At 41.8% G+C, this 24,686-nt stretch overlaps 1 protein-coding gene and 1 long non-coding RNA gene across 8 annotated transcripts in view; one reads left to right on the top strand and one right to left on the bottom strand.

The window, feature by feature from the left end:
- The window catches only part of PRKAG2 (protein kinase AMP-activated non-catalytic subunit gamma 2), a 208,647-nt gene that overhangs the window by 155,008 nt on the left and 28,953 nt on the right, over nucleotides 1-24,686 (top strand). For 5 of the 7 annotated variants that reach the window (XR_014212219.1, XM_082192434.1, XM_082192435.1 and 2 more), the window contains 3 exons: nucleotides 9,389-9,455; nucleotides 21,894-22,003; nucleotides 24,314-24,395. Coding sequence is in view for 6 of the 7 variants with exons in the window: in XM_082192434.1 (XP_082048560.1) it covers nucleotides 9,389-9,455; nucleotides 21,894-22,003; nucleotides 24,314-24,395 (259 nt within the window). In the remaining variant the exon portion in view is untranslated. Of the gene's footprint in view, nucleotides 1-8,818; nucleotides 8,916-8,938; nucleotides 9,089-9,388; nucleotides 9,456-21,893; nucleotides 22,004-24,313; nucleotides 24,396-24,686 lie in introns of those variants that run through there. The other 2 variants (XM_082192439.1, XM_082192438.1) reach the window with 2 other exon arrangements.
- LOC309515075 lies at nucleotides 860-8,792 on the bottom strand. The gene is made up of 3 exons (XR_014212235.1): nucleotides 8,653-8,792; nucleotides 7,005-7,053; nucleotides 860-3,175 (listed from the first exon to the last, which is right to left on the bottom strand). It is a non-coding gene; the product is annotated as an uncharacterized lncRNA (long non-coding RNA).

A 24,686-nucleotide genomic window follows, 5' to 3' on the forward strand; every position in this document is an offset into this window, starting at 1 on the left:
GCATTTAGATAGGAATTCCTTCTCATTAGACTTTAGTCTGTTAAGCTTTTTTAAAAAAGGTAGGGGTGTGCGTGTGTGTGTGTTTACTTCTTAAGAAGCACTGGGAGGGAAATTAAAAATTAGTATGACATTCTTAGTTGCAGAGACATATTTAGAGCATAAAGCTGAAGCCATTAGTTTATTGGCTTCTGTGTTTTTGGTGGAAACAGGTTTTTTGAAAGAAGTGTTTTGTGTATCAAGGAAGGTCAACTGTTAATAAAGGGCACCCATGGCTCTTCTTGAAGTGCTTGAGTAACTCTCTGTCATGCGGTTCTGGCTTTAAAACAAGATTCTTGAGCCTCTACCCAGCCATAGCAGATTAATATGTAACCACTGGAATTACTCAAAACACCATTTGCTTGGGTGCATTCTGTATGTTATAAATGAAAGTCATTTTGTCTGTTGAGGCGCCAACTTTTCCATTCCTTGAAAAGCAAGAATATTACACAAACAGGATACAACTGATGTCAGTATATGGAGCCCATTATTTTGTCACTTTTTCTCTACTGAAAGGGGTACTTAATTGTTGCATTTGAGGTACTTACATGTTGCTGGCTTGAGATGCCTTAATTTTTAGGTAGACCTAGTGTTTTAAAACTGCCACATTGAAAATGCAGATACTAATGTAGGCAGGATGATGTACATTGTATGAGTGAATTTGCTGTACGAGTGTACAACCTGGAATGTGGTGCAAAACTTCCTTCCTGAGGAAGAACTTGGTGACATAAGGGTGGATTTGCTGATGGCTTAGATTAGAGCAGGGTCTAGGTAGGACTTTTTGTAGTCTGCAGTCCTGGCTTCTCCGCCATGCACACATTCCTTTTCTAATATCAAATATCCTTTATTAGGCATAGCAAACCACACATTATCAAACAGACACCGTATACAAATTGTGCAAAATACGAGCTCAGCGTAACAAGGTTTGTCCCAGTCAGATATTTACTTCAGAGGAAATCAATTTGCATAAATAATACAACACAACACTACCACATCACCGATCAATTAAGAACCACATTCCTTTTCTCTCTAAATGGCTGCAATATACCGTATGCTTCTGCTAGCTGTCAGAACCTCAGTTCACAATGAATAGTTATGATGGGCAACTTGAATTAGAGATAAAGTTGGAAGCAATACTTGTGAGTATCAGAATTTTGGGCTTGTGTTACAGCTTCAGTTGAAAGAAATTTGGATTGGCATTTGAGAGTCAATATTAAACTAACATTTTGTTTTGTTGGAGGAAACACAGCTTAGCACCTTTGGGTGACATCCATGGCTTTGGATTTGCAAGACCTTTCTTTCCCACCCCCTACCCCAAGTGAGTTTTCAATCTCCTTGTGGTGAGCTCTGTTTGGGAAAGTCTTCAGAAGTTCTGGCTTTATGGGGCTTGTATTGGATCATGCCTCAAGCTTGACCCTGATGTACATGGAATTTGCTGCAGGTTATGTGCAGAAACAGCACTTTCAGTGTGGTGAAAGCAGCACAAAATCACCCTTTTCTTTTGTTCTATAGCTAGGATGTTCTTGTGTGCTGTTTGTTTGTTCAGTGCAATAAAGATAAATTCTGTTTTGGACAGATATTTTGCAAACTGTTTGCAAAACATGCAATGAAGATACGCTATGCTATCAAAGCTTGATCTTTTGCCAGTGACTAACCATGCAGTGAATAATCCTACAAGGACTTATCTGCACTATAGTCTTAGACAGGTTTAGCTTGTCATTCTCTTTCTAAAGACTCTTGTGAAGTAACTTTCTGTGAAGAAGGCTAGCTATCGCTTTCAGAGAATAAATGGCATTGTCGTAAATACTATGATGCCCAAGATTCTTTGGGGAGAACTTTAACTGTTAACCTTGTATAAGTTTTATTTCCATGGGCACTACACTACATTGTGCATTGGTACACAATTAAAAGACTTTGCAGGATGTAGTACTTTGGATTCTATTTCCTACTCAAAAGCTTAGCAGTATTTGGGATAAAAGCCAGGGCCTTCAAGTTAGTTGAATTGCAGCTCATATTCTTCCATTACAGAAGCACTTTAATTTTATTCTGATCCATATTTTATTACTTCAAACAGCCCTTGGGTGGGGGTTAGTATTATTGTGTGGTGATTTTGCCTGGATCAGCATTTTGATTGCAAACACCCGGTTGTAATAACTCCACCATAAAAGCAGTCTTGCTCCAAAAGAAAGCACAGAAGAGAAACAGCACTGGACTATTTTTATCCTGCATTTTGTAAAATGCATTTGGTGCAAAACAATTAGATTTTCATATTTCATATAACTCGGCTATCCATAGCTCTAACGTCAGTATTGAGATAATGAAAATTGTGGCTTAGACTCTGTTATTTCTTTAACACTTTTTGTTTGGCGCTTCAGTATGTTGGCAACATTGTATTCAAAGTCCGCTCCTAAAATTATCAATATTTTAAAAATCAGAGTGGCCTAAATGTGCTCTGGAAGTCCTCAGCGGAGAAATCCAGGAAATGGAGAATGTGCCTTATCAGTGTAATGAGAGCTGCAACCCTTGACAAACAACACAACTTTAAAGGCAGGTACCAAGAAACTGTCTCCTCACTGGCAACAAAATGCAGATCAATTGCACAAGGTCAGTGAAACCATTAATGCAGCAAGTGAAAGATATATCTCAAGGTTATCGGAGAGCATGAAACTAATCCAAATAGGTTTGGCATGAGAATGGGTAACTTGGTCTGACTCTTATGCCCAGCGACTCTCATAGGATTAGCGGAAGAGTCTCATAGTACTCTTAGTATGCACTAGGCCTGTACCACATGTGGCCCAGTCTGAAGTCAATGTACTACAGGAATTGTCAAGCACCAGCTTTTGCTGCATTATGCAGCCTGCAGTCAACCTGACGAGTTGCATGTTGTGCAGGCTCATTGCACATATAACATGTAGCAAGTGCACACAACAGACCGCTCTACACAAGGGCAGGATCCCAAAATGAATGCACGGTTTAGTCACAGTTTCAGAAACTCAAATGTTGCTCCAACCACTTGCAAGGTTCAACAAGGCTTAAGGTGGCCCCACAAACAAATCTTCATCCGCCTTCAAAAGCGAAGTCATGCTCCCCCTCCCATCATATTCTCATGCGGGTCCCTTCTCCAGCCTTCAGCAAGTGGCTGGAAGTGGGGAAGCAGAGAAAAATGTCCTTTTTTACCTTCCACTCTGCATACAAACTCCAGATTCTCAATCCCCCATGCCCCCACCTCACTCTGAGATTGCATAGATCTTTCTGGTGCTGCCTTAGCTGAAGAGAATGCAAACAGCACCAGCGGATTTGTTTTGGGTTTTGCTTTGCTTTTCAGATCTTCCCAGGGTTGAGGAAATCTAATTTCACTCAATAACAAATGATAGCTGGGTTCTGGTTGAGGACGGCTCCCAGAAATCTTGGACTCAAGTTCACAGTCCAGTCCGGTGTGGACAAGCCCCTTATTTGCTTAATAGGAAGCATCTTGAGAGACAGCTGGAGATATGGAGACTGCTGGTGCCATCCTGGCAACAGAATTCAGTGATAGAGCACATATTTGCGATGCAGAGGCTCCCAGGTTCAATCCATGGCACCCCCACATAAGACTGGAAAAGACCCCTTTCCAAAAGCCCCAGAGAGCCACTGCCCATCAGTGTAGACCATACTGATCCTAGATGAGGCCAATGGCAAGGCTTCTTCATATATTCCACATTTTGTCAGATTGCATATGCCTAGGAAAAGTAGCATTCTGAGTGTATACTATGCTGCCCAAGGAACATAACTAGGAAGTGTTTGGGTGGGTGTGACTATTGGTCTGTTGTGGTGAGGCAGCAAATTGATCTTGGAATTTGAATGTATTAGTATGTTATTGTGCAAGTCCACAGTAGGAGATCCAAGAACAAGAACATCTGCATGCAGCCTTGGGTGTTTTGGGGTTGCTTGCATTAATACTGAGCCGATGAAACTTTTATGGTGTGCCCAGTAGAAGCAGCAACTGGAATTACACCTGCATGGCTTTAAGTTGTGATGTTATGACTTTTAGAAGACATCTGAAGGCAGCTGTGTTTAGGGAAGCTTTTAATGTTTGATGCATTACTGTATTTTAATATTTTGTTGTAAGCCGCCCAGAGTGGCTGGGGAAACCCAGCCAGATGGGCGGGGTATAAATAAATAAATAATAATAATAATAATAATAATAATAATAATAATTTATTTTCAGCAAGAATTTTAAAAAATCCAAATCCAAGTTAGTCATTTGACAATTAATCTTACAAGGCTTTTCAAAAATGCAGAATAGGAACATAAATGGTAAATACTTCCTCCCTGCAGGTTTCAGCTACCACTTCCTTTTGCTTTAAAAGAGTGGCTTTGGACTAGTGTACCTCCCAGTTCATGTCTTGCAAAGAGTAATAGCTTCTTCTGCAGTCATTATCGGTGCAGCTTGAAGTTCACTTTCAAGTCATTATTCTGCCACAAATGATGCTGGAAGGACTTGGCATCTAGGGTTATTAGCATACCTGTGTGGGATTGGCGAGTACTAGAATGACTTGCAGATTTATTTCTGCAAGCACAAATTGCTGAGTTGGCCTGGGATCTTTTATAGGTTTCCTATTTCCCTCCCTTGGGCTTTCTGAAACTGGTCGTTTTTGGGGATTTGGATACTGAAGTTAGATGGGCCGTTGCTCTGCTCTGGTCTCGTCAGTTGCAATTATATTCTGATGCTCGGGAGGAATGCCTAACATCTCTTTTGTTTTTAATTAACATTCTGTTAGGTTCCTAATTTAGGGACTTGCTGGGCTTTGGTAGTTCCTGTCCTGTGCGCTGACTTCAAGAAAAGTCTGTATTCTCTGCATGGCCACTATGGCTCCTTTTGAAGTGCCGCATTGTGCATCCAGGGGCATTCCTAAGCCGCAGTGGCATCTGCTGCCACAGCACAGCAGGGGAGAGAGAACTGTTTCCGAGGAAAATGAATACTCTCATTGAAGTTCAGTGGCTGGTGGCAGACAGAAGCCTCAGGGAGCATCTGAGCCCTGCAGGAAATTGCTGGCTCTGTCTCTCTCTAAGGAAAAACACTTAAGGAACCGTGTAACAACAGTTATGACCCTTAAGATCCAAACTGACAACTGGCAGGCAAAAGATGAAGGGGTTAGGAAGATGTGAAATTGAAGGAACCTTTCAGGAGAGGTTTCGGTCACCCTGGCAAACCTAGTCTCCTGCATTGTGTGTTTGGTTGCTTATGTTGTTGAAACACTACACTGGAAAACCATGTTTTGGGGTGTGAAGATAAAAAGGGAATCTCTTAAGGCTGCTGTATCTGCCCGATGCGCTTCAAAGGACAAGTATTGGGTAGGGATGGAATCTCTGCATAAATCAAGTGTGACCAGGCTGTCTTCTGAAAGGTAGAAACGTATTAAGAGTTACGTTTATTCTTAAAGCAACTGTTACCTTGTCTGAAAAGCCAATAAACCTGCTCTTGACTTTTTATACTTCATAGAACATAGAAATTAGATCACTGGCCACTGTGCATTGCTGAAAAGCCTTGTTTTGCATAAGGCTGAGCACTGCTTGCAGCAAGATCCTAAACATGCTTATTCATAGAATCAGGGTTGGAAGGGACCACAAGGATCATCTAGTCGAACCTTCTGCAAGGAATAAGCAGCTGTCCCTTACGGGGATCAAACCTGTAACCTTGGCATTATCAGCACTTTGCTTTAAACAACTGAGCTATCCAGGCTATGCAAAATGAGTCCCTCTGAGTTCTGTGAATCTTGCTGCACAAGAATTGCTGCTTTATATGCCTATCATTTATTCAGCTGATCTGCACCATGGTTTTTTTGCAGCTCCTGCCTTGAATTATTTCAGTGGAGGAAAGCTACTTCCGAGTATGTTTGCGTTAAGCTTGCAGGTTTAGTCATTTCAAGTAACTAATGGTTTTATCAAATGTGCACTAAGCATGTGCATTAGAGCAGTAATCCCAGAAAAACAGATAGAGGACGGAGTGTATGTGGACCTGTTCTGTGTGTAGAACAAATTTGTATGAGACTAGGGCCCTGCGGGACTTGACATCTTTCTGCAGGACCTGCAAGACAGAGCTGTTCCACCAGGCCTTTGGCCAGGGCACAGCCTGACTCCCTCCTTCGGCAATCTTCGCAGAGCTCTGGCCCAATGGTTGCCAGTGGCTTGATTTGAATTAATTTTATAATGAATGATTTTAGAGTGGAGTGTTGTGTTGTAGTTTTGTACTGTTTTATTGTTGTTAGCCGCCCTGAGCCCGGCTTCGGCTGGGGAGGGCAGGATATAAATAATAATAATAATAATAATAATAATAATAATAATAATAATAATAATTATTATTATTATTATTATTATTATTACAGTTACTCTGCATTCAGAACCTGAGAGTATGTGATAACATTACTGAAGTAACAGTCTCTGAATTTTGCTCCCTGAGCCAATTCTACATAGACAAAGGGAGCTGTGCATTTTTCTTCCACAATTACATGGTTCTGGTTGCAGATACACTATTGCCTTGTGAAAGAATATGAATGATGCCGTGGGCTGAATAAGGATTGAGTGAGACTATAAATATTTTGGAAGAATTTGGAAATGGGTGATTGATGGAAGCAGCAACTCCCCAGGCATATTTGAGGTGACTGACTGTGGAAGAGTAAGATGGGGGAATTGAGGTGTCAGATTTTATATACAAGTAGAAATATGTCTGTGAAGTAGTTCTGATCACATTGACTCCATAGTTATGGTGCACCTTCTTCTAACCTTAGCATAAGTACCCACTGGATACAGACTAAGACCTTTATATTTAGGCAAGGATTTGGTTAAGATTGTGTGTGTGGTTATGCTGAGAAGTGTGATTTAAACTTATTTAAATTTAGAATCCTTATGTTAAGCATATCTACTTCCCTGAAAGCCTGAGAGTTTGGCAGTGGATAATATAAGCTCAAAAATAAACTCTGTGCACTTACAAAAGATGAGTAATGTTCTGAATTTTTCCTGTGCTCCTTAAAATTCTGCCTGTTGAAAACACAGAAAACCAACTTCAATAGTAGGAAAGCATGAAATTACATAACGTGCCATATTCTTTCAAGATATAAATCTAATTTGTAGTTACTGTGCAAATCCCATTCAGGTAAAGTCTACTCTGAACCAGACTTTCTTACAAGCTTTCCATTTTTATTTTGCTCTAATTTCTTAAATTAGTTTAAAGATTGGGCCTATACCCAGCTCTAAGACTTGTTTGGCTAAGCATGTTAATCCATGGACCCTTCAAGATAAAGCAGATAAAGTATGAATAATGCACTTGTAAAGTGCAGTATCTACCTTTTAGGAGCTGTTCATTGCTGTCAGAGATACCTAATCCTTTCAGCATCTCTGCTGAACGTTAAGGGGGAAAGGCATATGCACTGTTGGGAAGTGGGGGAGCCAGGGATGGAAACAGGAGAACCAATACCTTTTACAGTGAGGGACATGAGAAGTTTTAAGCAAGTTAAATGTACCCACGAGTGGTTGAAAAATATAAGAACATACGCATCTGTTGTGTCGATATAAATTTGCTTCTTAAGCCAAGGGTGGGGAGCCTGTTGCCCTCTAGATCAGGGGTCAGCAACCTTTTTCAGCTGTGGGCTTGTCCACCATCCCTCAGACCATGTGGTGGGCCGAACTAACGAATTCCTATGCCCCACGGATAACCCAGAGATGCATTTTAAATAAAAGCACACATTCTACTCATGTAAAAACACGCTGATTCCCAGACCATCCGCAGGCCGGATTAAGAAACCGATTGGGCCCCATCCGGCCCACGGGCCTTAGGTTGCCTATCCCTGCTCTAGATGTTGCTGGACTTCCCATCAGCTCTAGCCAGCAGGGCCAGTGGTCAGGATGGAGTGACCAATACCTGGAGGGCCACATTTCCCCCTTCCTGCCTTAAGCACTCTGCTGGGGGGGGGGGGGGTTTGAAGACTAAAAACAAGTGCACAGGGTGGGATCTGTTCTGTGGTGATGAGTACTAAATGTGGAGGTTGGCAGAAATATACCTCCATCTCATTCTTCTTGTGCAACTGGAGGATGAACTGCAAAAGACGAGCAAGGTTGCACACCAGATAATGGGAATACAATGTGTGGGCGCATAATGAAGGGTGATGGTGAAAAACAAAGTTAGGTGGGACAGGCATTATGGTAGGCTTGCCAAACTCTGGGGTCACCGACACATCTGTAGAATGTGCATCCTGCTCTGTGAGGAGAGGAACTAACATCTGGATCATATTGCACATAAACTAAGATCCAGACAAATCAGTTCATTCTTACTGTGGCACAATGGGTCAGTGTGCCTGGCTGTTAACCAGAAGGTTGGCGGTTCAAGCCCACCCAGGGACAGCTGTGGGCAGGATTCCTGGATTGCAGGGGAGGTTGGACTAGATGACCCTCGGGATCCCTGCTAACTCTGCAATTCTATGTGCCGTGACTGGCAGGAGGAGACAAGAACATGAAGCTTCTCCCCTGAACCAGAGCAGTGGTTCATCCTGTTTTCCGTACAGGTGAATGCACACTGGACAATACCAACAGCAGCTGGCGGGGGTGGGGTGCGTGGGGGAAGAAGCGCGTCTCCTGTCCTACCTCCGCCTCTTAAATCTAATATGGAATCCTGCGGCCCTGATCTCTTGACGGCGGCGTGGAAGTGGGGAGGACAGTAGGCGTCTTATTTCCCTAGCATAATAGGAAACTTGCCGCCGGCCGGCCGGCCGGCCAGCCAGGCCCGCCCCCTTCTCTCCCTCTTTCCGAGATGCTAGGTGGTAGCTGCCCGCTTCTCCCGAGGGGCAGTAGCGCGGCGAGGGGTTTGAGGAGCGCGGGATGTTCCACTGCGCTTTCCCGAAATAGGGGTGTGTAAAGGTGGCGGTTGAAACGCGCCAACGTTCTGCCGGCGGCCGTTGGCCGCTTAACGGCCGCCCTCCGCGCCTCAGCCCTGCGAGAGGGGGATGCCGCCCTTGCTGAGGGGGAAGCCAGCCCGCGCCGCGGCTAACCGAGTCCCTGGAAGGGGCGGGAAGAGCGCTCGGTATATCGCCGGGCCTTGGCGAGCCTGCGAAGGGGTTAATGGGCTGTGTGAGGGAGAGAAAGGCCGGCCGAGCCCTCCCGCCCCTCGGCTCCTCCCCTCCGCCAGTCCCCTTCCTCGGAGCGTGCGGGAGGCGTCACAAACCGAGCCCGCTCTTGTCAGGCCGAGACTCGAGCATTGCCGGTTGTCCTCCCCGCCCCCGCCCGCCCCCGGGGATGCCGCCGCGGGTCGGGTGAGCTCCGCGCCTGGATGCTGCTGATCCCGCCGTCTCTCTCTTGTGTCTCCCTCCCCGCCCTCCTGCAGGCAGCTCCTCCTCAGTCCCCGGCCGCCTCCGAAGGGATGCTGGAGAAACTGGAGCTCGAGGATGAAGGTAAGGAGAAGCGGCGGCAGGCGCGGTGGGGGTGCAGGCAGGCAGACCGGGTAGGATCGTGGGGGAACCCCGAGGCAGGCGGAATCCCTTCAGAATCACACAGACAACAACCTCGTAATACGGCATGGAGCCTGCCTGGGCACACACCGCTGACCATGCAGACACCTGCTTTTCCTGCTGCTGTGTTGTGTGCTGAATTTGTACAGGGCTCATGGGTAGCTGGAGGAGCGGGCAGTTTTGGTATAGATCTCTCTTTCTTTCTCTCTCTCTCTCTCTCTTTCTTTCTCTCTCTCTCTCTCTCTCTTTCTCTCTCTCTCTCTCTCTCTCACTCACACACACACACACACACACACACACACAAAATATTTCAATTCTCTGCTGGGTAAGGCTACCCCAGGGTGGGGTGGGGAGGGGATTTTTGGAGTGGCCATGCATACCAGTTGCATGAGTGCCGGGATTAAAATAATAATAATAATTAATAATACCCAACCGGTGGCTTGCAATAAATGATTTGGTGAGGGGGAATGAAAGGTAAAGAGGGCAGGGGGTGGATAGACAGGATATAGGCTTATTTATATTCTAAGCAACCTCTCCCAAGTAACAATGGGAAGTGCAAAGTAGAGGTGTGTGGTAAGATCTGGGCTGACATGGTATTGCGCCCCCCCCCCCATCCAAAGAATTGACAGCCGTTCATACAGTGCGTGGGCGGAATTTACAGTACATTTGTTTCTCCCAAAGAAAATCCCTGGAAGTGTCCTATTCTCCTCGCAGAGCTACAATTCCTGCCACATTCAAACTGCAGCCCCCTCAGATTCTCTGGGGAAAGTCGTGTGCTTTTAAATGTATGGTGAATACGCAGCCATAGTCAAGGTGGTTTAATGTGGATTGGTTAGTTTCTTCAGTACCGTTCGTGTACATGGGTTCACAAGTGAAAGGATGTATCCCTGTCCCCATGGAGCCTACAGTCTAAAATATCAACTCTTTCATGCCTGGGTTCTTAGGTTTATATATTTATTTCAGAATGTGTATTTCTCTTTACAGGGTAAACCCTTCTGAGGAGGTTCATATCAAAATGGACTATTTAAAAAAAAAGAGAGAGAGAATTCAACATACAGTAATTTGAAAAAAAATCAGTCAAAGCTAAAAGCATAATTAAAACAGCAACAGCATTAAAATACAGACCTACACACATTAATTAAAAGCAGTGTTAATTAAAAGGTCTTCAAGAGAACCTTTTAATAGCTCTATGGGAAAGGAAACTTCATCAGAGATAGCTTTCCTTCGCTCTGCAGCACTGTTATGACAAGTAGCATTTCATAAAATTATTCCTCTAAAAATTCTTGATTCCTGTTCTCTATGGCATTGGGTAATACCCTTTATATGCTGTGCCCTACTTGCATTTGGAGAGGGTGGTTCTAGAAGGTAAATTCATTTCTGTTCTGTCAGTACACAGTTGTGTGAAGTAGCTATTCTGAAACAGTATGGCATTGAGGCTAGGGGTGAGTAGAACAATTACTTATTTAGTAGATCAGGGACAATCCTGCAGTCTGCCCAATAGAACAGGTTTAATCTATTTCTGTATTCTTGCCATACAGAAATTCTCCCCAAGCAATTCCCGAACGAGAATTACTTATTTCCTCCCCAAGCAATTCTCATAAATGGGAATTACCTGTTTCCATAGAATAGATATGTTTTGTGTGCACAGTCTAGTCTCGTTCCATGGAATAGATTTCTCCCTCCAGCACCATTAATCCCATCAGTTGCCCTTTGGTGTCGGTTGCGTTCTAAAAGTGTTCTCTCACACAGCCATCTAAAAACTGGCTAAACAGGCAACCTGCCACATGCAACTCTGAGACCTCAAAATAAACTTTTGATGTATACACAGGCCTTCCTAGGCACTATAGCTCTTTATTTGTAGTTTTGTAAGAGGGGGCAGCTCATATTGAGATTGCCAAACCTAATTGTTTTTAAAAGCAACACTTCTGAGCAGTGGTGTCTGACATAATGGATTGCTATTGTGCTCTAATGGACTGTGGTATTCTGGATTAAAGGTCAGTGAGTTAAAATAAGGGACATCTGGCACCTTTACTGTTTGCCCCCTAGAGGCATTTAGAGTACCTCTGAACAGTTAGTTCTGCAGATATTCACAGTTCTCCTGAGCAGATAATCTTCTATGGATCTCCATTAAAATACTTGTTCAAAGTGCACTGTTGTGACTGCAATCTCTTCACACAACTTCATATCCACATTTTGTTTTGGAAATTTAAGCCTCTGTAAATTTTCTACAGGCTTATTTTTTTCCAATATACTTTCGTTATAGAAGATACTATAGAGTGACGCTATGTCACGTAAAGATGGTATAAATAACGGAAAGCTCTTAAAGGATATTTCAGCACAGAGACTCTCAAAGTCTGTTTTGTTTTGAGAAAGCCTACTTAATTAGATGGACAAGTCAACATAATGCTTCTTGCATTCCCACTCATAACTGAGCTTCGTATTTAAAAGATCTTTTAACAAAGGATTCATTTTTCTTTTCAATTTTGGGTGACTCAGTTTGTTAGACTCTTAAGAGTTATAGGCAGTACAACAATCAAAAGCAGTTTTCCAGAACATATTTACAAAGAAAAAATGCTTTATAATCAACAGAGCTGTTTTCCCCCTAAGAACTTGTTCCATTTCCTCCTATGATTAGCAGACTTTGAGGACAGTTAGTGGACTCAGGCTGCAATCCTAAACACAGTAGGATGTAGCTTTTGAGTAAATACATACAGGATTGTGCTGTCAGCAGCTTGATGCAACTTTGCATTGGAAGGTTTCCTGGACCACCTCATGAATGATAGGACTGACTTTTGATCATTGCTATGTGTTGGCTTGAAACATCAACAAGACCAGTTTCTTAATGGGTCTCGCTATGGAATGACTGCAGAATCACACTTTAGTGGGTAGTAGAGCCTCAAGACTCTCTTTCTGATCTAATGGTTATGTTTGCTTTTATGTATTATCTCTTCCGAGTAACTGCATCTTCAATTTAAATTAGTGCTTTAAAGATGCTAAAACACTTGGTCTAAGCTTTGACTGCATTAGGAATGTCAAAAGTGTCTTCTCTTCTTCAGCTGAGCATTTTGTGATAAAGCGGTAAATGGATACAAGAGATTATTTTTGGCCTGGCCCCCTCAAATATTTTATTCGTAGGGGGCGAAGGGACCTTGGCCCCTAGGAGTTAGCTCCTGTGGCAGGAATTGTTGTCCAGAATATGTAGCAGAGGGCACAAGATGAGGAGGTCTTGGCTATGTTAAAAAGATTACTTGGTACAATTGTACAAGTCTATTGTACTCAGCATATTGTACAAGTCCATTGTACTCACAATAGGTTTTTGTCACCATTTCTAATCCTGTTCAGGAGCAAGTTTCAACTCTCATCAAAAGTCAGTAGTCACATTGCTTATGCCTAGCCTTTCCCCTATTGGTTGTATGAAGAACTGTGACATTCAGGGTCAGGGCATGTACCTTGTAGCCAAATTGATGCTTCGTGTAAAATAGGTTTATTTCTAAGAGGGAGGAGAACAAAAATTGCTTGATTCCCACTTAAGATAAATTAAAACTCTGCCCTGCCACCAGTACTGTTCTGTTCACACAGATAAGTTGATGTTTGCGTTCACTCGCTCCATCTTGATTGGGGGAATTGAAATATATGATCAGATGAGATTTCTGTCCCTGAGAGATTTGTGAGTTTTAGCGCTACAGACATCTTACAAGCAGAGCTAGCCCTTGGTTTGCGCCCCCTCCAGGAAAACACCTGCAATGTTTTCCTTTGTACAAGAGATACCGTACATCTTTTCCCGTGAAATTTTACCACTTGCTTCCATGATGCATAATCATCTCCCCAGTGGCACACAGGAGATGAGCAAGAAGAGGGTGAATTAGAGACTGCTCTGGAATAGAAGTCATGAAAATTATATCTGCTCACAGGGAGAGGAACTGCTGCCTTGATTAAATGGAACCAATACATCCAACTATAGAGGTGCTTTCTCTCTGGCCCACCTTCCCAATAAAAATGTGGTGCTCATGTCACCCAGTAGGCAACCTGTATAAAATAATTTTATAAAGCACCATAGAGATATGATTCTGAGAATGGATTAATCTGTTTACTTGAGAATAAGGTTATTACCATACTTCATAGCTGAAAATGGTTCAGTGACAAAAGCAGTACTGTTGTTAGCAACAGCTGTACTTGTCTTAGTAAGCAATGTATTTGATTGTTTTAATTTTTATAATCATGTGAAGGAAGAATTGGGAAACTGGTTCCTTTCCTTGGTATCAGACTTTTCAGTTATTAAAAGTTGCCTTTATTAACGATTGAGCGTCCTGATATATTGGTTTGTTCGGCATGAAACTTTAATAACAGTTTGTTGTGTAGTATAGTTTGAACTTATAGTGTTAATGTGTTCTGAAATTAGTGTCTTTGCTTTCAAAGCAAATTGGACTAAAATTCAATTTGGTTGCAAAACCATTTCTAAGAATAAAACTATTAAGCATCAACTATATTCCTATCACTTCTGTTAACTGGTTGGTGCAGAGCTGTAAGTCTATCTTGGATAACTGGTTCTGCTGCAATGTTGGCTTTCATCCATTTCTCATCAGCACAGTTTTAAGAACAAGAAGCAGTAGACAATATACAAAACTGCATTTGTTCTTTGAGATATCTTTTTACACATTGGTAGCCAGGGACAAAAAGGTTTCTGACACTGAATTCTTGCTGTCAGAGCAATTTGTTTAAATCTTATATCGAAGAAAAGGAATGGGAGATGCTGACAGACTCTCCAAGTGTTGAAGTATAGTACTAGTACTGTAAGTCATTTTTGCCTTAAGCTAAAAACTTCCTCTTGTTAGAAAAACTTGCTATGAATTCTTAAGTGACAGGTGGGCTTTGTTTTCTCTGATTAATTTTTGAACATGACGGGACTGGCTTCCTTGGGGCTCGCTCCCAGGTAGAATTGTAGTGTGAGCTCTTTGCACTTGCCAATAACATCTTGAATACAAACATTAGACCTGCGCTGTAGTATCCAGCTTCCAAAATTGGGTAGTTTATATGACTTAAATGGAAATAGTGGTCCTATTGTCTGATTAAGATAGTGACAGCTGCTGTTTCTCTTCCATTTTTTGCATGTCACAGTCACACTGTCCACTTATGTGAGTATGCACTCAAGTAGTAGTTCTCCTGATATCTACATTTGAGGAAACAATATTAAGGCAATACCCATTTACTGGAGGAAGTTGCACTGTATTTGTCTCATTACTGTTTGTTCTCCTGTCATGCAATATGGTTCTAATCTTTTAATGAAAAATAAAGACCAGTGATAGCAATCAATGGAATGTGAATATTTGGTGTCCCATTGCTTTTTCCAGTGTATAGGGAAACTTCACCAGGGCTGAAGATAGTTGTGGGGAATCCTGAAGTGTGCCTAATAATGGTTTCTGAAAAGGGGAGTGTTGTTTGCTTGCCCTTTGTAGTCTTGTTTTGTATAAAACTGCCCTTTCGTTAAAACCATCTCCTTACTTAGATGTGAGGAGCAGAGTGCTGTAGCTTCATCTTGTGTTTGCATGAGTATTCCACCTGGACCTCCTTAGAGGAAAGGCCACTCCCAATCCCTAAATCAAGAGTGTGAAGCCTGAAACCCTACAGACATTGCTGCAAACATTGCTACAAACATCCATCACGCCAGCCAGCATGGCCAATAATTAGGGATGATGGGAGTTGTAGTTATTCAACATCTGAAGGGCCACAGGTTCATCATTCCTAATTTAAATAGTGATTCATGCAGGCAATATGCAGTAGTGATAAGGTAACTAAACGAGATGAGATACAAGATCTATGGTAAAGCTGCAGGGGGGCAGAGACCATATTTGACTGGTGCCAAAGAGCTGAAGTGGCAAGGATTTAACCTTTTCTCCCTGTATCATTTCCTGATTTAATTGGGGATTCATTCTGTCCAGTGGGGGACAGGAACTTGCTTTTTTTCCAGGCAAGCGATGCTAATAACTGGAGCGATATTGACTGGGAGAAAAGGTTGCTTTATACTGTAAGCTTTGAAAAAGATGAGTGGAGATCTGTTGACTGATCATCCATGTCTGGCTTTGCCTCTAGAATTTTGGTGGGTAACATTCCTGTTTCACTCACTAAGTTGCCTTGGCCAGTCATTGTCTCTTACCTGTACCTACCTCACAGAGCAGTTGAATAAAATAAAATGATCTCCCTCCCCATGCAGTCTCCTGAGCTTTGATGGAGGTATACAAATGGAATACTTTCTTCCAGCCTGTTTTCATGGTATTTCTAGTCTTAATGAATAACCAGTCACAAGTCATTGAATCTTCATTTATGGATTAATGCAAACAACAATTGCTGTAATGTTGCCCTGATTTATACTTTGGATTATATATAAACTCTTCACTTCATTGGTATATTAACCAGTGTTTATGCAGATGTGTCCATACTGTTGACTACACAACTTACCATAATTGCTTTTGCAGAAGAAAACAGAAAAGGCATGCATTACATGTCTTGACTAAATCCAAGTTCTACTGTACCTAATTACTTGCAGCACAGTCTGTCATTTATACATGCTTCTTGAAATACTAATAATTAATCAAGCATGGTGTTTGAACACCGAGCGGTATAAAATGTTTTAATTAAAAATAAAGGTGTCTCTCAGTTTATTTTTTCTCTTTTCATCACTACAAGGAAAATGGATGGGAGAACTAGCACTGGTGTGGAAATGACTTACCTGAATTTCAGAACAAGTACTTCAGCACAACCCCTGGTATACCATGTGTATCAGTTTTTAGAGCATAACTGATTGTAACTTTTAGCTCTGTAGAATTATTAAATGTCTTGCAGTAGGAAGGGAACAGTAACAGTTTCTTAAAGATGTCTCATTTTTACTTTCTGCATATTGTCAGTATTGAGCAGTTGAATTCCTGTCTGGAGGAAATCAGTATTTGATTTCAATTGAAATGCTTGTTCTTCTATTGGTTCCTCTAAGTCCTCTAAAACATCCTCCTTGCAGATAGATACATAAGTATATCATATATGACATATATGAGAAAGGGAATGTTGAGTTACAAAGGGGTTTTACAAAAAAAATATTCTGTTTGACCCATATAGTCGTAGTACTTGGGATTATCAGATGGAAGATTTTTGTTGGGCGTGATTTTTATGTAGTGTAAGTAAGTGGTTAAATGCCAGAAATTTTGATAATGAGATTATAGGTGTTGTTTGTAACCATATGAAAATACAAGTTGCAAATTAAATAAATTGGCATTTGTTAAACGTGGCTACAGTATTTCAAAAAAGATCAGATTTTGAAGGAGCAAGTGGAGGGAAGAGATAGCTGTTCTTTGGGTCATTAATAGCAAAACAATATTTAAGTAGCACTGAGCCAAAAATGCCTTCCCACTTCAAAAGCCATGAAAGTGGGTCAGCATTTTTGGCTTGGTTCTAAACAAATGTATGCAGATTTACAATTGTAAGTAGTGGAAGCAGCAGCAGTGGCCTTCGCGGGGAGTTTTTAAAATAATTGTTCTGCCACTAGCTGCTGTACTACCCTGAATGATGATGCGTCAGGATATAGCATTGTTCTAGATCAGGGGTCTGCAACCTTTAAGACAAAAAGAGCCACTAGGACCCGTTTCCGAAGAAAAACAACAACTGGGAGCCGCAAAAGCATTGCGACATTTAAAGCATGCGCGCCGCTGCCCTCTGATCTGACAGCGGGTGGGAAGGTGACGTTGGGACAGTGCGTGACTAACGCATGCACCGCCCCCATGCGACGTCACAGCCAGTACAGCGCCTGCCACAGTGGGGAGTGTCGGGGCGCACAATGCGCCTCCTCCCCTCGCTAGTATCCGCCCCGGAGCCGCGGCAAAAGTGTAAAAGAGCCACATGCGGCTCCGGAGCCGTGGGTTGCAGACCCCTGTTCTAGAGGTAGTGCCCGCCCCCCCGCCCCCCGCTGTATATCTTCCTGCAACAATTCCTCTGGAACAGTACTGCATCCAACTCCTTAAAAAATAATCCTTTATCATTCTTTTCAAAAATGTTTGGAAGAGCTAGTTGTGGGGTGGGTGTTATGTTACAATTTGAAAGTGTGCTAATCTCTTTAAACACAGAGAGCCAGAACTTTTATATTTTTCTACAATCCCTCCAGAGATGTTATAAGTACACACTATCTGGCATCCCCTCCTACAGTATGGTGATAGTGTATAATTTATACAGGATAACCTCTGTACCATTTTAAGTGCTTTTTCTTAGTCACTAACTGAGATGGACCATGGGGATTTGTTCCATCTTGCCTGCCATTCCTGTTCCTCCAGCTTCAAATCCAGTTCTTGCTCCAACATTATTTTAAGGCCTTCTGTGCCGTTCACTTGTGATTTCAGTAAGCTACTGGATAGTCTAAAATCAAACCCTTAATATTACTACTGCAGTGTTTCACCACACCTTCAAACTCCGAAAGTTTACATGTTACTGCCTCTCTAATACCTTTAGAGAAAAGTAGAGATCTGCCTCCACAGAAGCTATGGTACATGTAGTTTTTGTAGACTTTCATTAAGTTTGTCCTCCAATATGGGAACATTATCTACACAAAAACAAGTTTGATTTTTGTGATAAAAGAGGGGATGGAGCACCAAACAAAGGGGATAGGGCTGCAGCAAGTACAGCCACCTTTCTAAGCCAATAGTGGACTGCTGTTTGGAGAAAATGTGGGAATGTTCAGGGATGCAGGAGAGGATATATTGACTGATTATATCCTTATCCAACTTGTGTTAACAAGTTCCCAAAATATCAGCAGAGTAAAACATTCCCCTTTATCTTAAATTTGCAATGGTAGCATTTGCTCAGGTTCGCTAGAACCTCTATAATAATCACTCTGGTAATTTCCCCTTTATTCCCTCTTAAAATACAAGACACGACACAGTCCTTTACAAAAGTATAAAAAGAGTTTACTCACATTCTGTTCACATCAGATCCCAGAAGGCAGACAGCTTAATAAAGTAATATACATTTGGATTCTATCTTATAAGAAGATAGTCCCTTTGTCCTCTCTTGGCTGGGAGCCAAGAGGACATCTTAGCAGATGTTGCTTCTTCGAAGGAAGAGAAGAGAGAGAGAGATGGCTGCCCCTCTCTGTGCTTTTATCATTACCTGCACAGGTGAGGCCACACTCACCTCTAGTCCCATGCGGAGGAAGTCTGTCCCAGGAAGTTTACCTGCTGGCTGGACAAACATCCCTCCCCATGTCTAAACATGTACACTCTAGGAATGTTGTAATTGACTGCTCCTGTGTTTCACATCCCACAGAAAATTGTTGTGTATATGTGGGTTGTTTTGAAATTTATTATTGGAGTCCAAAAAGGCATGAAAGGGGAGACCCTATATCTGTTCAGATTGCATACAAACCCATTGTTTGTATCATCCATGGTAATTGGAATTGCATGGTGAAGCTGATTTGCCAGGTAGTACAATTGAGGATTCTCACCAATCAGAAGGTTGGTGGTTTGAATCCCTGCAACGGGGTGAGCTCCCGTTGTTCGGTCTCAGCTCCTGCCCACCTAGCAGTTTGAAAGCCCATCAAAGTAGATAAATAGGTACTGCTCCGGCGGAAAGGTAAACGGTGTTTCAGTGTGCTACTCTGGTTTCGCCAGAAGCGGCTTAGTCATGCTGGCCACATGACCCTGAAGCTGTCTGTGGACAAACACCGGCTCCCTCGGCCTATAGAGTGAGATGAGCGCCGCAACCCCAGTCGTCCGCAACTGGACCTAACGGTAAGGGGTACCTTTACCTTTACAATTCAGGATTCTCCAGCCCCAGTCATGATAGGCCACATAAAGAAACTTCCCAACATGGATTTTACATTGTTCAAAAATAAAATAATTACATTTCTATTTCTATTGCCATAGACATGATTGTACAGGCAATATTCATACTGGAAGAGCTTGAAAGGGGTATGTTAACTTGGGAAGAGTCACCATTTTAATTACCACTAATATATCTAGTTTTGAAAAGTTTTCTTTTGTTCAGCGTTTAAATATTGTGGTTAATAGTGAGCCAGAGCCAATTATAGTTGACTTTGAACAGTCTGTTAAAATTTATAGTGATAAATATACCTAGATATTTCAGTTTCACATAATGCATTTTAATATTCAATAAACTCTTGACTGATTTTTGTGTGTAAGGAGGGATATGAACACATATTGCCTCAGTTTTTTTGGAAATACACACCCTGTGACAGAGGCAAAGTTGGTTTAAGTTCTTGTATTGCTTGAGCTGTTTCCATGGGTTTTGGTGTAGTTAGCATAATATCATCCATGTACTTTCCGAAGATACAGTATCTTCGTTTAATATTTACCCCTGAAATGTCTGCCGAGGTCCAGATTCTAATAGCAAAAGGAAGTGATGTCTTGTAAGCCAGGATTTGAGCAGATCTGGCACTGAAGTGACTGCAGCTGTAACTATAGCCATATGAGAGACTCAACCTCTTCCAACTGCATTTAGATTATCCACTTCCCAGAGCCTGCTAAACAATGCAGGGCATTGCAGGGAACTTCAGCCGTAATAGCAAAAGGGTCTATTCCCTAGTGTTAGAATAAGTAAAAATTATAATAAACTTTGCTTTGTCCCACATTTAATATCTATACTATTGGAGTTCAGATGATTAATATGAATGATGGCTTTAGATTAAGAATCAATGTTGATTTTATGTGTACATGGTTAGTCAAAAATATTGTGCAGTAGGATTCCACCTGCAACGGATCTTTATATGGCTTGGGTATAGCCACAATTTTAGATTCCAGCCATGTCTGTGGAAGGGAGCCCCTCCCAGATATTGGCTAACTTGACCATATCTAGAAGCAAACTGAAAAGGTTTTCCAGAATAAATAAAATATTCACAAATGTATTGAAAGGCAATTGGCAGTGTGGTGATTCCTGAATTACCTGATGTGATGGTGGAGAAATAGTTTAATAACGGAATTATTCTAAGCTTAATTTGTAACCTTGTGACAAGCAACCTGAAGAAGATTTAAAGCATGATAGAAATTCTAACAATGGCTGACAGTTAACTTATATTGTCTCAAAGCATAGTGAAGTGGCTCCATCTCAACTCGCCCATTCTGGAGGAATCTTTGTGTGGCATGTTGACATCCTCTAGAAGCCACTCATATTTTTTGCTCTCTTTGTTCTGCATTGTCGCCCCAAAACTGCAACAGCAATCTGATTTGGGACTTAATGCCATGAATATTTAAACACTGGGTTTTAAATATCGGTGCTGATTCAGGTGTAACATTAGGGCCGCTTTATGTATTATTTTTTCCAACATGGCAATAATCGTGCAACATGAAACCAGAGGTGCAAATCATAGCAAAGCTGAGGGAACCTTCAGGCAGGTGTTTGAAGAAGAAGTAGAAGAAGAGTTTGGATTTGATATCCCGCCTTTCACTCCCCTTCAGGAGTCTCAAAGCGGCTAACAATCTCCTTTCCCTTCCTCCCCCACAACAAACACTCTGTGAGGTGAGTGGGGCTGAGAGACTTCACAGAAGTGTGACTGGCCCAAGGTCACCCAGCAGCTGCATGTGGAGGAGAGGAGACACGAACCCGGTTCCCCAGATTACGTGACTACCGCTCTTAACCACTACACCACACTGGCTCTCCCAGTGTGTTTGTCACACTGGGAGTCCACTTGGGCTGTTTATGTGCCTAGTAGTCTGCTCTGAATTCTTATGCATGCAGGAAGTACATGGTTCTGATTATATTTGTTAATATGCTGAAACATATCATTACCATAGAAAAACGGCTGTCTCGACTTCTCATTAAAGGTTCACTGCTTACTTTCTCCTTTTTTCAAATTATTTTTATTAGTTTTGCAAATTAATACAAATCAAACCTAATTAAATTTAATACAATTTTAAAAAATGAAGTTTCCCGCTCCTGTTGCCAACATATGTCCTTCTCTTCTGTTGTTGCCACATCCTTTTTTCTTGAAATCCACTTAAAATCTTCGCTAGATGTAATCCATTCTCACCACTGCCAATAAATCATCTTTACAAACAATGTTCTTTTTAATTTCCGTAGGTAAATTCCTTTTCACATGTGTAGTCATTCAAATCAATATTCATCTCACTGCTTACTCTCCAGGCATTCTGCTTTCTTGCTGGGGTTTGCCTTTCATCAGGGAAGTGAACCTGCCTCATTCTGGAGCTCTGTACCCACTAAATTTGTTCATTGATTTTTCTCATCAATAACTTTAAAAATTATGCCCAAGTTTATATGACTATTGCAGTAGAAATGTTGTTGCGAATTCCACTTTTTCCTTCCTTAAATTAGAATAGCATTCATATGGTTTGAGGCATTTTTATTTATTTTTTTAAAAAATTGTTTTTCTTACAGCTGTTGGCGAATCAGAAAGTGATATCTACATGCGATTCATGAGGTCACATAAGTGTTATGATATTGTTCCAACAAGCTCAAAGCTTGTGGTATTTGACACTACACTACAGGTGAGTTGTCCATTTTCAGAATCCATTTCCTAACCATTAGTTGCCTTATTAATACAATACATGGGTTGTGGCCTGTGATACAGATGACCTTGTTTTCAGAATGCAATGCCTCAAAGATATTTTAAAAGTTTTTTTAAAAAATGTTCTTCCTCTTTGAATCAATAATTAGACATCAGTCCTAATGACCAATGGAAGTTCCCTTCCTTTTAAATGGAAAAGGGTTAGTGACAAAGTGCCTTTGTGTGCTTGTGAAAATGGAACTATCAAATATGTTCTAAAATCATATGTTGAACAGATGCCTATCTTTTGTTTTATAAATTATATGGCATAAGGTTTCAAATACCTTGGCAAAGTAACTTTTAAGGATTGCATGCCAGTATTTACAAGTAAGCCCACTAAACTATAATTTTTATATACCTACCTAGGATCTGTCTGGATGAAGGTCATTTTAGAATTTTTTAAAATAAAAATATCATAATGAAGCCAACACTTAGACTGTGAAGCTCTATATTAACATTTTTCACTGTAGCATCATTTTAAAGTTGAAAAGGAGCACTGAATATAGCAGAGTAGGAACAGAGAAACAGCATGGAACAGATTTTCTGAGAGACATATATTCTTCTAACATGACATTTTAATATAAATTAGCATTTCCAGTTGACACAAAATACACTCCTTCTATATTCGTTGACTTTCAAAGTCACATTGAATTGTTTACAATGAAAAGTACGTTACTAAAAATATATCCTTTTATAATGTAGTTGCATTATCTTCTTGGACCTGGTAGGTAAATAAATTAACCTCTTGTCTTTGATGATAGACAGATCTTTTTATACAATGCATGCTTTCATAAAGTTGGGAGGTCAACACTCAAACCTTAAGACCTATATAGAACAAAAGTATATTATCCTCCAGATAGCCTGAAGGAAACCTAGTCTTCCATTCTTTACCATTTTTTTCTCACGATTAAAGTCTTAACATGCCAGTGGATTCAGGTGACCTTTTTCCCCCCAGAAGAGCTAAGTTTGCACGTCATGCTAAGTCATAGTTGATTTTAAACACATGACCTCACCTCTATACAATGCTGTGTGTGGCACAAACGAGCCACAACATGGCTTGTCATATTTCATACAAATGAATGGTAAGCTAGAAATAAGCCAATAACAAACATTTGACACAAATTAGATTTACTTGATCTGATAAGCCATACAATAGCTTGCTTTGTGCTGCACATAGCACCCACCAGAGGTGGGGTGCGTCACACAGTAGGCTAGGAGTCACATTCACGATTAAGCCATGTTTTAAAACAAAGTATGGCTTAGAAATGGATGGGGAACATTTTTTTCAGCTGGGGAACCAGATTCCATTCTGGACAACCTCCCACAGGCTAGTAGTGGGTGAGGCCAGAGGCAAACACAAATGCAGCAATGAATGTGATTTTGTACAAGGCGGTGGGGGATATTCATTGGCTAATACTGCAGGTTTATTATAAAATACCGCATTTTTCGCCCTATAGGGCGCACCGGCCCATAGGACGCACCTAGATTTTTTTGGGGGGGAATAAAGGAATTTTTTTTTATTCCCCCCCCCCAGGTGCAGGGCTGGTGTGGGGGAAGCCCGAGCGTCCGCCGACCACAACCCCCAGAACAGGCAGCTCTGGGAGCTTGCGGGGCTGGGGTCGGGCAAAGCCCGCCGGCAGCCTCCAAACCACGTCAGGAGACAGTGGGATGGCGCGCTGCGCCTCCCCGGTGTCCCCCGAGCTTGCGGGGGTTGGCGGCAGGGAGAAGCATTTTTCTCCCCGCCACCAGCCTCCAAACCAGGTCGGGGGACAGCGGGATGGCGGCGTTCCGCCTCCCCGCTGTCCCCAGAGCTTGTGGGGCTGGCGGTGGGGCTCTCCTGAAGCCTGGAGCACCGACTCCTCTCGCTTTCCAGGCTTCAGCGAAAGCCTGCATTCGCCCCATAGTACGCACACACATTTCCCCTTCATTTTTGGAGGGGGGAAAGTGCGTCCTATATGGCGAAAAAAATACGGTAAGTGTTTTCCATGTCCTTGAGTTTGGGAAGCTGCCAAGAACTAAATCACTGTTCTGGTTTGTACATACAAGTGTAATGCCAAATGGATATAGAACAAGTGAGAGTGGTGTTTCAATGTATCCATGTTGTTTCTTTAGGCTTGAAACTCATCCATACCTTTCTAGCAAATTGTAGCTGTCATGTCCTCCTCAGCATCAAGCTGTGTGATAAGATTTTTAAAAATCCTTTTTTTTATGTCCTTTTTTTTAAAAAATGCTGTTTTATTTTGTCTTTCAGGTAAAGAAAGCTTTCTTTGCCTTGGTAGCAAATGGTGTCCGAGCAGCTCCTCTGTGGGAGAGTAAAAAACAAAGCTTTGTAGGTAAGATAATGTATATTAGTATAAAGTTTGGAGAGAGATATTTAATTCATCTCCACTAAACAGTGGAATCAGATATAGTGGTGGGTTGTGGGGTTTTTTGTGCTTTTGCCTTCTCTTCAATTTTTTATTTTATACTCATGAAATACCATCCGTATCTGTTTCAGACATAACAGGAAGTCTCTGCTTTCCCAGCTGTGTGGGGGCAATGGGGAAGCTTACTCAAATAGTGAGACACAGTGGTGTCCCATTATCTCTAACATGGGCTTCAAATCATAGAATAGGTGATGGAGA

This window comes from Podarcis vaucheri (genome assembly GCF_965113315.1).
Source record: "Podarcis vaucheri genome assembly, chromosome: 12".
Lineage (NCBI taxonomy): Eukaryota > Metazoa > Chordata > Lepidosauria > Squamata > Lacertidae > Podarcis > Podarcis vaucheri.